The 13,497-nt window shown below is 42.9% G+C and overlaps 1 protein-coding gene across 10 annotated transcripts in view; it reads right to left on the bottom strand.

Annotated features, from left to right (window-relative positions):
* The window catches only part of SMC4 (structural maintenance of chromosomes 4), a 75,392-nt gene that overhangs the window by 19,066 nt on the left and 42,829 nt on the right, over positions 1-13,497 (bottom strand). For 9 of the 10 annotated variants that reach the window (XR_014789619.1, XM_084847386.1, XM_084847389.1 and 6 more), the window contains 2 exons: positions 6,673-6,825; positions 1,552-1,678 (listed from right to left, as the gene is read on the bottom strand). Coding sequence is in view for 9 of the 10 variants with exons in the window: in XM_084847386.1 (XP_084703512.1) it covers positions 1,552-1,678; positions 6,673-6,825 (280 nt within the window). In the remaining variant the exon portion in view is untranslated. The remainder of the gene's footprint in view (positions 1-1,551; positions 1,679-6,672; positions 6,826-13,497) is intronic. The other variant, XM_084847383.1, reaches the window with a different exon arrangement.

Genomic DNA, 13,497 nt, shown 5'->3' with positions numbered 1-13,497 from the left:
CTGAATGGGACCCACAAAGGCCTAAGTTCTTGTGGGGTGGAGTAGTGGCACCCCCAATGTGGACACCCGCTGTGGTGATCTTCCTCAAGACGATGGGAATGAAGAAAGACAGAGTAAAAATAAGAGCTCAATACATGCAGAAACCTGAGAGTCAAAGAATGCTTCTAAATGATGTGTCTGCTCTGGCCATCAAAAAGGAACTGAGTGGGAAGGTGGGAGGTACACCCTAAAGATCCACATAGAAGGCAGGGTGGGGCCTTCAACCTTTTCAGCTCCAGAATGCCACAAACAATGTCCCGTGTAGACACAGAACCCTTATGTGTGATACAGAGACCACAAAGAAGAAATTACTGAATCTCTCCCATCAGATCTCTACAGAAACAGGCTCTTAGAAAAACTTATTGAAGGAGAGAGGTAACCAGATTTTGAAACCAAAGGCTGTCCCTCCAATTAGCCTGGGCATTAACAATTCTAATGTAGTTGTTTTAAGACCTTATACTCCCCATGACATTGATGGTAGATTTAGTTCCTGGGTTGGTTGGTTGGTTTTAGCTTGTGTAATTCATATTGATTTGTGTATTTGTATATTTTTATCTGTTGGGTTGAATTGTTAAGATCTATTGCTGGATTTTGTTACTATAGTGTTGTGTTTTAATCAGTTTGTACAACACCTAGATAACATGTACATAAACAAATAGTTCAGCATGGATTTATCAAGAATATGAACACTGTGCACACTTCACTTTTCCTTCCTCTTGTAATCATGCATCATGACAGACTTCAAGAGAAATACCTGAATTCTCAAAAGAAATATTAAAAGATACAGTAAGGTTTTTAAAAGAAGCCTTTTTGACAACAAAAATACCATGAAGGCTCACATTTTCCTAACTAGTTATGTATTTACATGACTTTTTTTTTTTTTTAAAAGGCAAAAAAGAATGTAAACCTAAATCACCCTGATGGACGCATCCTTGGTCAGATGGCAAATCTTTCATTGTTCATAAATTAGCTCTCCCTTTTAAGAACTGCAACTTGGACATCATCGGAAAACTTAGAAATTAATAAAACAATGGAAACTCGTTGAGATATTATGTAAAAAAAAGTTAAAGCACATTAATTTGAAATGCAAGCACATAACTAGGAGGATTTTTTTTAAGCAGCACAGTTCGCTTCTGTGCAGTCATAAGAATATTTCCTGCACGAGGCTACAATAAGAATAGGTGTGAGATAATGGACAGTGGCAAACTGTAGAATGCCAGGTTCAATGAAGGAACATGCATGCTTTGCCATTTTATATTTTTTAAAGGAAAACCATAAACTGAATGTGCCCAATACACCACATTCTAGATCCCTAGAACCTTCTGGAAGACAAAGATCAAGAAAAGTAAAGGAATGGAAACAGTCACAACCCTGATTCACGGTAGTGAGGCTGGCCTTTATTGCTGTAATCTGAAAATGGAGCGAACTACTTCTGCATTTTGTTATTTGTGGGCTTATATACATTAATTGTGAGTTCATCCCCAATTATATTTCACTGTAAAGTCTACCTACCTCCTTGTAAAGTATTACATTTTTTCTCCATTTCTTTTTGCTTGATCTTATCTGGAGCAGAAACAATGACATTTGCTTCAAGTTCTTTGACCTGGACTTTTAAGTGAGCTTCTTGCTCTGATAAGCTCTAAAGAATATAAACAGGCTTGTTAGTTGTCTATACAAAATCAGAGTTGTTTAGCCCAATTGCCATCCTGAAAAAGAAACTGGGAGCTGGAACCAAAGCACAAGAGCAGTGTGAAATTCATACAAGTTCCCTCCTTCCAGCAGCAGCCCTCTCAAAAGCCCCCTGCCCTACTGAGCAACACTCCATGATGTGAAAAGTGCTGTTATCAGAAGGAAATAATCACCCATATATATCCAGAAGCACTTTCCACCCACTCACAGGGTGGCATGTTGACCCCAGCAGTAATTCATAAAGCATATGCCTGTTCAGAAATGTTAATTTTATTGTTCCCTACACACAACACAGGAATTTTAAAAATGTTCTGCATTTTTCAGAATTACAATCAAGGAAACAAGAAGTTAAAACCCACCCCGCACCTTCAATGCTCATTCTTTGAAGAGGAAACTTTCCAAGTCAGTACAGCGAAAGGCAGGTGGGGAGAGTGGTTGGTTGGGTGCCAAGGCCTGAAGGTGACCCAAGTGCTTTCAAGAAGCAACACACACACACCTTCCCAACAGAAGGGGCAAGACAGAGGGACTGATTGGGTGCTACTGCTTGGTAGCACCCCCAGAGTCTTCAATCAGCAGTGCCCAAGCTCCTCCCACCCCTTTCCTGCTTCAGAGACTTGAAGAATTTGCTTTTTAACCAGCTTGTGAGGTCAATCTTTTCTAAAATTTGATCTTTAAACTTTGATGCTCTCTCAGGCTCAAACATTCTTTTCAAAAGATCTTTACCCAAATTGCCTACTCTTACCTTTCTTCCCTACAATTCAGGAAGACATCTTAAACAGCAAGCTGGTAGTTTCTTCAGGTAACAGTCGGAGTGGATAAACCTTTTGGACAGTCCACATTTCACTTTACTTATCCTTTGAACAAATATACACATACTTGGAAGTTCTCCAAAAAGGATGTGGATAGTATAGTTACTCTCTCATTTAAACGGTACTGTCTACCTTAAACATGACTGGTGTTTCCAGGGCTAAGAGAAAACAATGCATTAACTACAATCCTATACAGCACTACCTAGAAATAAGTCCCATTAATTTCAATGGAGCTTCCTTCCAGGTATACAGGTACAGAATTGCAACCTAAGATACCTTCAGCTTTATAAGAAACAAGTCAAACCTTGCTACAAAATGTAACAGCATAGAGAGCAGCTGTTCAGGATTCCAGCCACTCCATTCCACCACTACCCACAGCACTTTGTGGTTGCTTAGCATACCCAGTCTGCTTTGGGGTTCCCTCTTACATTTGTTTGTTTTTTAATATACTTCTGCAGAGCTTGAGAGTCCCCAAAGCCTGCTGATACCTCCTTCTTGTGCACAGATGGTGCCATTCTGGCTACGCAGAATGGCACCATCTGTGCCATTCTGTAAATGCCATTCTGTGCCATTCTGTAACTGCCATTCAGTTAACCATGAAGGTAACTGAGATCAGTACTAGTATATCCAAATGGGAACTGCAACATAGTATTTAATTGCTGCCCCTTCATGGATCACTGCCTTGTTGTGGCGAAGGGGCTGGCATAACTCAGTGAAGCCATAAGCTATGCCGTGCAGGGCCATCCGAGACGGACAGGTCATGGCAGAGAGTTCTGACAAAATGTAGTCCCCTGGAGAAGGAAATGGCAACTCACTCCAGTATTCTTGCCAAGAAAACCCCATGGAACATATCACAAGGCTAAAAGAGATGACGCCGGAAGATGAGCCCCTCAGGTCGGAAGGTGTCCAATATACTACTGGGGAAGAGCAGAGGGTATTTCCAAGTAGCGCCAGAAAGAGTGAAGCGGCTGGGCCAAAGCTGAAAGGACACTCAGCCGTGGATGTGTCTGGTGGTGAAAAGAAAATCCGATGCTGTAAAGAACAATATTGTTTAGGAATCTGGAATGTAAGATCAATGAATGTAAGATCAATGAATCAAGGTAAGCTGGAGGTGGTCAAACATGAGATGGCAAGATTGAACATCGACATCTTGGGAATCAGCGAACTCAAATGGACAGGCATGGGCGAATTTAATTCAGGTGACCATTATATCTACTACTGTGGGCAAGAATCCCTTAGAAGAAATGGAGTAGCACTCCTAGTCAATAAAAGGGTGGGAAAAGCAGTGCTGGGGTACAATCTCAAAAACGATAGAATGATCTCAGTACGAATCCAAGGCAAACCATTCAACATCACAGTAATTCAAGTCTATGCCCCAACCACCGAGGCCGAAGAAGCTGAGGTTGATCGGTTCTATGAAGACCTCCAACACCTTCTAGAACTAACACCCCAAAAAGATGTCCTCTTCATCATAGGGGATTGGAATGCCAAAGTAGGAAGTCAAGAAATCACCGGGATAACAGGCAAGCATGGCCTTGGTGTACAAAATGAAGCAGGACAAAGGCTAATAGAGTTTTGCCAAGAGAACACGCTGATCATAGCAAACACTCTTTTCCAACAGCACAAGAGGCGACTCTACACATGGACATCACCAGATGCTCAATATCGAAATCAGACTGATTATGTCCTTTGCAACCAAAGATAGAGAAGCTCTATACAGTCAGTAAAAACAAGACCAGGAGCTGACTGTGGCTCAGATCATGAGCTGTTTGTTGCAAAATTGCGCCTTAAATTGAAGAAGGTAGGGAAAACCACTAAACCATTCAGGTATGACTTAAATCATATCCCTTATGAATATACAGTGGAGGTGCCAAATAGATTTAAGGGATTAGACCTGATAGACAGAGTGCCTGAGGAACTATGGACGGAGGTCCGTAAAACTGTTCAGGAGGCAGCAACTCAATCCATCCCAAAGAAAAAGAAATGCAAGAAAGCCAAGTGGCTGTCTGATGAGGCTTTACAAGTAGCTGAGGAAAGAAGGGAAGCGAAAAGCAAGGGAGAAAGGGGAAGATATATCCAACTGAATGCAGAGTTCCAAAGAATAGCAAGGAGAGACAAGAAGGCCTTCTTAAATGAACAATGCAAAGAAATCGAGGAAAACAACTGAATGGGAAAGACTAGAGATCTCTTCAAGAAAATCGGAGATCTCAAGGGAACGTTTTGTGCAAAGATGGGCATGATAAAGGACCAAGAAGGCAGGGACCTAACAGAAGCAGATGAGATTAAGAAGAGGTGGAAAGAATACACAGAAGAACTATACAGGAAAGATCTGAATGTCCCTGATAGCCAAGATAGTGCGGTCACTGAACTTGAGCTGGACATCCTCGAGAGTGAAGTCAAGTGGGCTTTAGGAAGCATTACTAACAACAAAGCTAGCGGAGATGACAGCATCCCAGCTGAGCTATTTAAAATCCTAAAAGATGATGCTGTTAAAGTGCTGCACTCAATATGCCAACGAATTTGGAACACTCAACAGTGGCCACAAGACTGGAAAAGGTCAGTTTACATTCCAATTCCAAAGAAGGGCAACGCCAACGAGTGTTCAAACTACCGTACAATTGCGCTCATTTCACATGCCAGCAAAGTTATGCTCAAAATCCTACAAGCTAGGCTTCAGCAGTATGTGAACCAAGAACTACCGGAAGTACAAGCTGGATTTCAAAGAGGCAGAGGAACTAGAGATCAAATCGCTAACTTTCGCTGGATCATGGAGAAAGCAAGAGAATTCCAGAAAAGCATCTATTTCTGCTTCACTGACTACACTAAAGCCTTTGATTGTGTGGATCACAACAAACTCTGGCAAATTCTGAAAGGGATGGGAGAACCAGACCACCTTACCTGTCTCCTGAGAAACCTGTACGAGGGTCAAGAAGCAACAGTAAGAACCAGACATGGAACAACCGAGTGGTTCAAAATTGGGAAAGGAGTACGAAAAGGCTGCATATTGTCGCCCTGCTTATTTAACTTACACGCATCATGAGAAACGCCGGGTTGGATGAATCACAGGTCGGAATTAAGATTGCCGGGAGAATTATCAACAACCTCAGATATGCAGACGATACCACCCTAATGGCAGAAAGCAAAGAGGATCTCAAGAGCCTCTTGTTGAGGGTGAAAGAGGAGAGTGCAAAAGCTGGTTTGAAACTCAACATTAAAAAAACTAAGATCATGGCATCTGGCCCCATCACTTCCTGGCATATGGAAGGGGAAGAAATGGAAGCAGTGACGGATTTTATTTTCTTGGGCTCCAAGATCACCGCAGACGGTGACTGTAGCCATGAAATTAAAAGACGCTTGCTCCTTGGGAGGAAAGCTATGGCAAACCTAGACAGCTTAGAAAGAAGCAAAGACATCACCTTGCCAACAAAGGTCCGTCTAATCAAAGCTATGATTTTCCCAGTAGTGATGTATGGCTGTGAAAGCTGGACTATAAGGAAGGCTGAGCACCGAACAATCGATGCTTTCGAACTGTGGTGCTGGAGAAGACTCTTACGAGTCCCCTGGACTGCAAGGAGGTCATCAGTCAATCCTAAACGAAATCAACCCTGCCTGCTCATTGGAAGGACAGATACTGAAGCTGAAGCTCAAATATTTTGGCCACCTAATGCAAAGAGAAAACTCTCTGGAAAAGACCCTGATGCTGGGAAAGACTGAAGGCAAAAGGAGAAGGGGACAGCAGAGGATGAGATGGCTAGACAGCATCACTGATGCAATGAATATGGACTTGAGCATGCTCCGGGAGAGAGCGGAGGACAGGAAGGCCTGGCGTGCTATGGACCATGGGGTCACGAAGAGTCGGACACAACTGAATGACTGAACAACAAATTTCATTGCTGAGTGCTTCTGTTCAAAATTCCAACCACTGAATCCCTCCCTCCCCCCGTCAGCCAGCATTTCATTGCCACCGAGTACACAGTCTTTATTGGGCTGTTTGGGAGGTTTTCTCCCTATATATTCTGTCCGTATTTCTGCACATTTTGAGGTCCCTGCATCTGCTGATATCTCCCTCTTGTGCCTGGGTGCTAAGATTTTGTCTACATAAGAATGACCATACTCAGCTGAAGAGGATGATTACCTGAATACTTGCACTGTACTTTTCTAATGTGTTCCTCATTTCTCTAACACTCTGGCGTAATTTTGCTATCATCTCCTCAAGCTGCACTTTCTGTTCCTGACATTGCATTGCCTTTCGGGAATTTTTTTGCAGTTGGGATTCCATTTCATTTACCTGCAAAAACAAGATTATAAAATGTTAAAATGCTGACATCACACACATAACATGCATATCAAGAAACCAATGAAGTTTAGGGTTTTACATTTTCTAGATTAAAAACAATAACTTAGTGAATGAGATATGAAAAGCATGTATGTCTGAAATGGCCAGAACAAGTGGAAGGTGAGAAACATAAGGAGAAAATGTATTGTCAGAGAGGTCTGAGGTAGCAACATGCGCGCGCATATCTATCTATCTATGATGTAGGAGCAAAAGAAACTAGAAACTTTGGAAACTAGAGAGAATACTAATCTAAAATATAGTGTTTTAAGGAAATATGACACTCTTGAAGAATATAGTTAAAATATCAGTAGCAGCAATAGATCAAATAATCCAATTTTTGAAGAACTAAGGTTAGGAATTTGAATATTTTGTGAATGGATTACTGAATTTCAGCAGCTAAATCAGGCTGCTAGAAAAAGCAGTAATAGATTTTTGGGAGTCTGTGTTCCTTAGTTCAAAATGGCAACTGCTAGGGTTTCTTCCCTTTCACCTTCCTGGTGGACTGAAGGGGGGACACTTCTACCATATTCAGAAGCACTTTTACTATATTCTTGCTGTCTAATATAAATAATTTTTGGCTACTGAACCCAGACCTAATTTGTGGACCCCTGTCTCCCACCATGGGAAAAAAAGAGATATTCAGAAATGAAGGAGAACCAAGTAAGAGAATAAAGAACTTTTTGCTTTATCAGTACAGGAGACTACCATGAAGATATACATGAAGGTAAAATAGTTTAACTGTATATTCGATATGTAGGTTTCTAATCAGTGCTAGGAGCTTGAGGAGCTGATAGTTCATACTGTAGTATCGTTTTTAAAGCCCCTGAACATTCCCAGGGGGTGTGATTAAGAGGGAAGTAAATGAAATAATAACACAAATTGGGAATGTGGGTTACTCAACACAATTATGGATATGAACCCCATAAAGGTCTTTAATGGGTAATTCCCAAACTGCATACCACAAGAAATTAATTAAAAGCCTGTTTCCATCCAAAGCACCTATCCATAGAGCAGGAGTACAGAACCTAAGGTCCGTGGGTCAAATCCAGCCCTCTGGGTTGCCCAGATGGCCCCATCCCTGCCGACCATTTGGTGGTTTCCTGGCTTTTGCATGCTTTTTTCCTCCATTATAAAAAGTTGAAATGCCTCTCCTAAAGCTTAGTTATTTGCAATAAGAGCTTGAAGCTCAAATATGCTGGCATTTTTGGTATTTTAGCCCCACCCAGTTTTGCCTTCGTCTCCACCTACCATTGGAATGCAGCCCCTGGGAGTTTCTCTGAAATGGAATTCAGCCTTTGGGCTAAAATAAGTTCAACATCCCTGCCGTACAGGAAGATACCTGTAGATCTCTACACAGCTCATTGTTTTGGGCTTACCTCCTAATCAGAAGGTATGCTCACAAAAGAAACAAACAGTGGGCTTTCCTGAGAAAGTACAATCTGTTTTGCTTCTCATTCTCTGGACATGAGCCTTTTTGGGTGCCTCCAGTTTTCATACAGAAATTGTATGTCTTGCCAGCACAAGTCTGAGGACAGAACATTCAAGATTTACTGTGAAGGTTCTTTCTAGTTTTGTGTGACAGAGGCATCCAACAATGGGTTAAATTTCCCATTTGGTTAGAAAGGCTTAGATTATATGACCTTAATTTTTCATCGCTAGCCATGGTGCTGCTAGACTGCCCAGTTCCATCCTGTGGTTAAGCATGAGACAGAATACAACCTGAAAAGTCTATAAGAGAAAGAGAGAAAACTCCTTCCTGATTGGGCCTAGCAGAACCTAAGGTACAGAGGAGAGAGCACCAGCATATCTGTGCTCCCAACAATGCCATATGTGAGTCAACCACTACTCATTATGGCATGGTTTGGATGCCTCTGTCACCAACCACAAGGAACCTTCACAGTAAGTGTCCAATGTTCTTTTCTGTTTGGTGTGAACAAGCATCAAACAATGTGATATGCACAAGCTAACCTAATGTCTACAAAGGATAACGGTGGCTGAAATTATGAGGCATATGCTGTAGTATTCTTCTTCCAAAGACTACCTCCACAGAGGCAACAGTGTCTGATATGTAGGATTAAATGAAGATGTTACATGTGGTCCATGTGATAGCCCTACATATTTCTCTAAGGGGTGTATTAGTGGAAAGGTCTGTGGATCTGGCTGGGTCCACAAGTAAGTGAGCTTTGATGTAAAGTTTAGGCAAGTGTTGGGCCTCGTATGATGTGGCAATATATGCCTTAAGCCAACCTTCTCCAACCTGGTGCCCTCCAGATATTTTGGAATACAACCTCCAGCCTTCTTGACTATTGGCCATACTGCCTGACACTGATGGAAGTTGAAGTCCAAAACATCTGGAGGATACTAGGTTGGGTAAGGCTGCCTTAAGCCATCAAGCTAAAGTAGAGCTAGAAGTCTTCCCCCCCAGGGAACTTGGGTAAAATGAAACAAATAAGGTCTCAGTGTACCTGAAAGATTTGTACAACAAATATAGATCTTGAGTGCTCTGCACACATCCAGCTTGCATCAAGCCCACTCAGAGGGGTGAGAGGGCTCAGGGTAGAACGAGCATAGAGTAAGTGCTTGAAACTTGCATAAGGCAGTGTTTACTTTCAGTATGAAGGAGAGATTACTCTTCCCTATGGAACACGCATACATGACGTGTGATGGAAAATGCACGCTATTCTGATATCCTTTTGGCTGATGCAATTGCAACGAGGAATGCCACCCTGAGCAGTTCAAATGGAGACCTTGTCAAAACCTTAAGTTTTTTGCAAGTTCCAGGAGAGGAACCTGTGTACTGTAGGAGAGCAGATAGGCATTACCCCTCTGAGGGACCTCTTCAGGTGCAAGTTGAGCACTCTGTGTCCTGTCTTGGATAAGACTGAGCCAAGGGCTGTCTGTGCAAAATGTTGGACTTCAGGTCTAGGTTCAGGCCCAGTTCTTTTATGCCCACCACCTTTTGGTGCACTTGCATTGTCTAGTAATGCCTTCTATGTTTTTCAGGCATGTGAACTGTAAATGGTTTTTTAGAAGACAACAGCGTCTGGATTACCTGTGTTGGGTATCCAAGTTTCAGGAGGGTGTCTTCCTTAAATGCCAGAGAGGATCTGGGTTTAGTATAGAACCACGGGACAGAACATTTCATATTGTGAGCAAGAACCATGGATCTGCCCCTGCCATGTGGAGCATCTCAGAGAACCACAGCCTTCATGGCTGTAGGGGGCTGTGAAGATGACTGCAATGTGTTCTAGTCATTCTTTTTCATTTCTTCATTTCTACATTGCCCAATAGCCAAAGCTCTCTGGGCGTTTACAAAGATTAAAAGCCTTAAAAATACATTATACATAGTATAAAAACTGTTTACATACAAACAGACTACACAAACACCGATACATACACTAACACACATCTGTCAGTCTATTTATCTCTAAACAATTTTAAACAATCAACAGTAAGAAAAATCAAAGACCCGATTAAAACCTTATCATATGCTGCCAAATGCCTGAGAGTAAAGGAAGGTCTTAACCTGGTGCTGAAAAGATAACAATGTTGGGGCCAGGTGGGCCTTGTTGAGATCATTTCATAATTGCAGGGCCCACCACTGAGCAGGCCCTCTCTCTTGTTGCCACCTTCCAATGCTCCCTTGGAAGAAGCACCCAGAAGAAGGTCTTAGTTGATGAGGGTAGTCGACGGCTATGTTCATGCTTGGGGAGGTTGTCCACTAGTTATTCCAGTCCCGAGCTGTGTAAGGCTTTATAGGTCAAAACCAGCATCTTGAATTGGGCTTGGAAACATACAGCCAGCCAGGGCAAGGGGGCCGGAATCAGTGTTATATGTTCAGACCTTTTGTCCCTGTTAGCAATCTGGCTGCGGCATTTTGCATGAGCTGCAGCTTCTGAACAGTCTTCAAAGGCAGCTCCATGTAAAGTGCATTGCAGTAATCTAACTTGGGGGCTACCAGAGCATAGATGACTGAAGCCAGGTTATCCCTGTCCAGATAGAGGCATAGCTGGGGCCACCAACTGGAGTTGGTAGAAGGCATTCTGTGCCACTGAGGCCACCTGAGACTCAAGTGACGAAGATGGCTCCAGGAGAAGCCCCAAGCTATGAATCTGCTCCTTCAGGATGAGTGCAACCCCACCCAGAACAGGTTGAGCACCCTCCATCCAATTAGAAGAACCACCCAGTAATAGCATCTCGTCTGGATCGATTTTCAGTTTTTTAGCCCTCATCCAGCCCATTGTTGCAGCCAGGCACCGATTTAGCATATCCACAGCCTCACCTGATGAAGATAAGGAGAAATAGAGGTGCATGTCATCAGCATAGTAATGACAACACACTCCAAAACTCCAGACTCCAATGCACTCCAAAACTAGTCTTATTTTCCAGAGCACCCTGGGTATTTTGGGAAGGAAGAAAAGGTATACAGGAGCTCCTTCGGCAAGCAGAATTTTAAGGCTTCTATGGCCTCTGTCCACTTCATGGATCACTGTCTTGTTGTGGCGAAGGGGCTTGCGTAACTCAGTGAAGCCATAAGCTATGCCGTGCAGGGCCACCCAAGACAGACAGGTCATGGCGGAGAGTTCTGACAAAATGTGGTCCACTGGAGAAGGAAATGGCAACCCACTCCAATATTCTTGCCAAGAAAACCCCATGGAACGTATCACAAGGCTAAAAGAGATGATGCCAGAAGATGAGCCCCTCAGGTCGGAAGGTGTCCAATATACTACTGGGGAAGAGCAGAGGGAATTTCCAAGTAGCGCCCGAAAGAGTGAAGCGGCTGGGCCAAAGTTGAAAGGACACTCAGCTGTGGATGTGTCTGGTGGTGAAAAGAAAATCCGATGCTGTAAAGAACAATACTGTTTAGGAACCTGGAATGTCAGATCAATGAATCAAGGTAAGCTGGAGGTGGTCAAACATGAGATGGCAAGATTGAACATCGACATCTTGGGAATCAGCGAACTAAAATGGACAGGCATGGGCGAATTTAATTCAGGTGACCATCATATCTACTACTGTGGGCAAGAATCCCTTAGAAGAAATGGAGTAGCACTCATAGTCAACAAAAGGGTGAGAAAAGCAGTACTGGGGTACAATCTTAAAAACGATAGAATGATCTCAGTACGAATCCAAGGCAAACCATTCAACATCACAGTAATTCAGGTCTATGCCCCAACCACTGAGGCCGAAGAAGCTGAGGTTGATCGGTTCTATGATGACCTACAACACCTTCTAGAACTAACACCCCAAAAAGATGTCCTCTTCATCATAGGGGATTGGAATGCTAAAGTAGGAACTCCAGAAATCACCGGGATAACAGGCAGGCATGGCCTTGGTGTACAAAATGAAGCAGGACAAAGGCTAATAGAGTTTTGCCAAGAGAACACGCTGATCATAGCAAACACTCTTTTTCAACAGCACAAGAGGCGACTCTACACATGGACATCACCAGATGGTCAATATCGAAATCAGATTGATTATGTCCTTTGCAGCCAAAGATGGAGAAGCTCCATACACTCAGTAAAAACAAGACCAGGAGCTGACTGTGGCTCAGATCATGAGCTGTTTGTTGCAAAATTGCGCCTTAAATTGAAGAAGGTAGGGAAAACCACTAAACCATTCAGGTATGACCTAAATCATATCCCTTATGAATATACAGTGGAGGTGCCGAATAGATTTAAGAGATTAGACCTGACAGACAGAGTGCCTGAGGAACTATGGACGGAGGTCCCTAACACTGTTCAGGAGGCAGCAACTCAATCCATCCCAAAGACAAAGAAATGCAAGAAAGCTAAGTGGTTGTCTGAGGAGGCTTTACAAGTAGCTGAGGAAAGAAGGGAAGTGAAAAGCAAGGGAGAAAGGGGAAGATATATCCAAATGAATGCAGAGTTCCAGACAATAGCAAGGAGAGACAAGAAGGCCTTCTTAAATGAACAATGCAAAGAAATCGAGGAAAACAACAGAATGGGAAAGACTAGAGATCTCTTTAAGAAAATCGGAGATCTCAAGGGAACGTTTTGTGCAAAGACGGGCATGATAAAGGACCAAGAAGGCAGGGACCTAACAGAAGCAGATGAGATTAAGAAGAGGTGGAAAGAATACACAGAAGAACTATACAGGAAAGATCTGAATGTCCCTGATAGCCATGATAGTGCGGTCACTGAACTTGAGCTGGACATCCTCGAGAGTGAAGTCAAGTGGGCCTTAGGAAGCATTACTAACAACAAAGCTAGCGGAGATGACAGTATTCCAGCTGAGCTATTTAAAAACCTAAAAGATGATGCTGTTAAAGTGCTGCATTCAATATGCCAACAAATCTGGAACACTCAACAGTGGCCACAAGACTGGAAAAGGTCAGTTTACATTCCAATTCCAAAGAAGGGCAACGCCAAAGAGTGTTCAAACTACCGCACCATTGCGCTCATTTCACATGCCAGCAAGGTGATGCTCAAAATCCTACAAGCTAGGCTTCAGCAGTATGCGAACCGAGAACTACCGGAAGTACAAGCTGGGTTTCCAAGAGGCAGAGGAACTAGAGATCAAATCGCCAACGTTCGCTGGATCATGGAGAAAGCAAGAGAATTCCAGAAAAACGTCTATTTCTGCTTCATTGACTACGCTAAA

The sequence above is a fragment of the Heloderma suspectum genome, chromosome 3 (genome assembly GCF_057233095.1).
Source record: "Heloderma suspectum isolate Gila_16-S chromosome 3, 16-S_ref, whole genome shotgun sequence".
Taxonomy (NCBI): domain Eukaryota; kingdom Metazoa; phylum Chordata; class Lepidosauria; order Squamata; family Helodermatidae; genus Heloderma; species Heloderma suspectum.
This window is presented reverse-complemented; position numbering and strand designations above follow the sequence as displayed.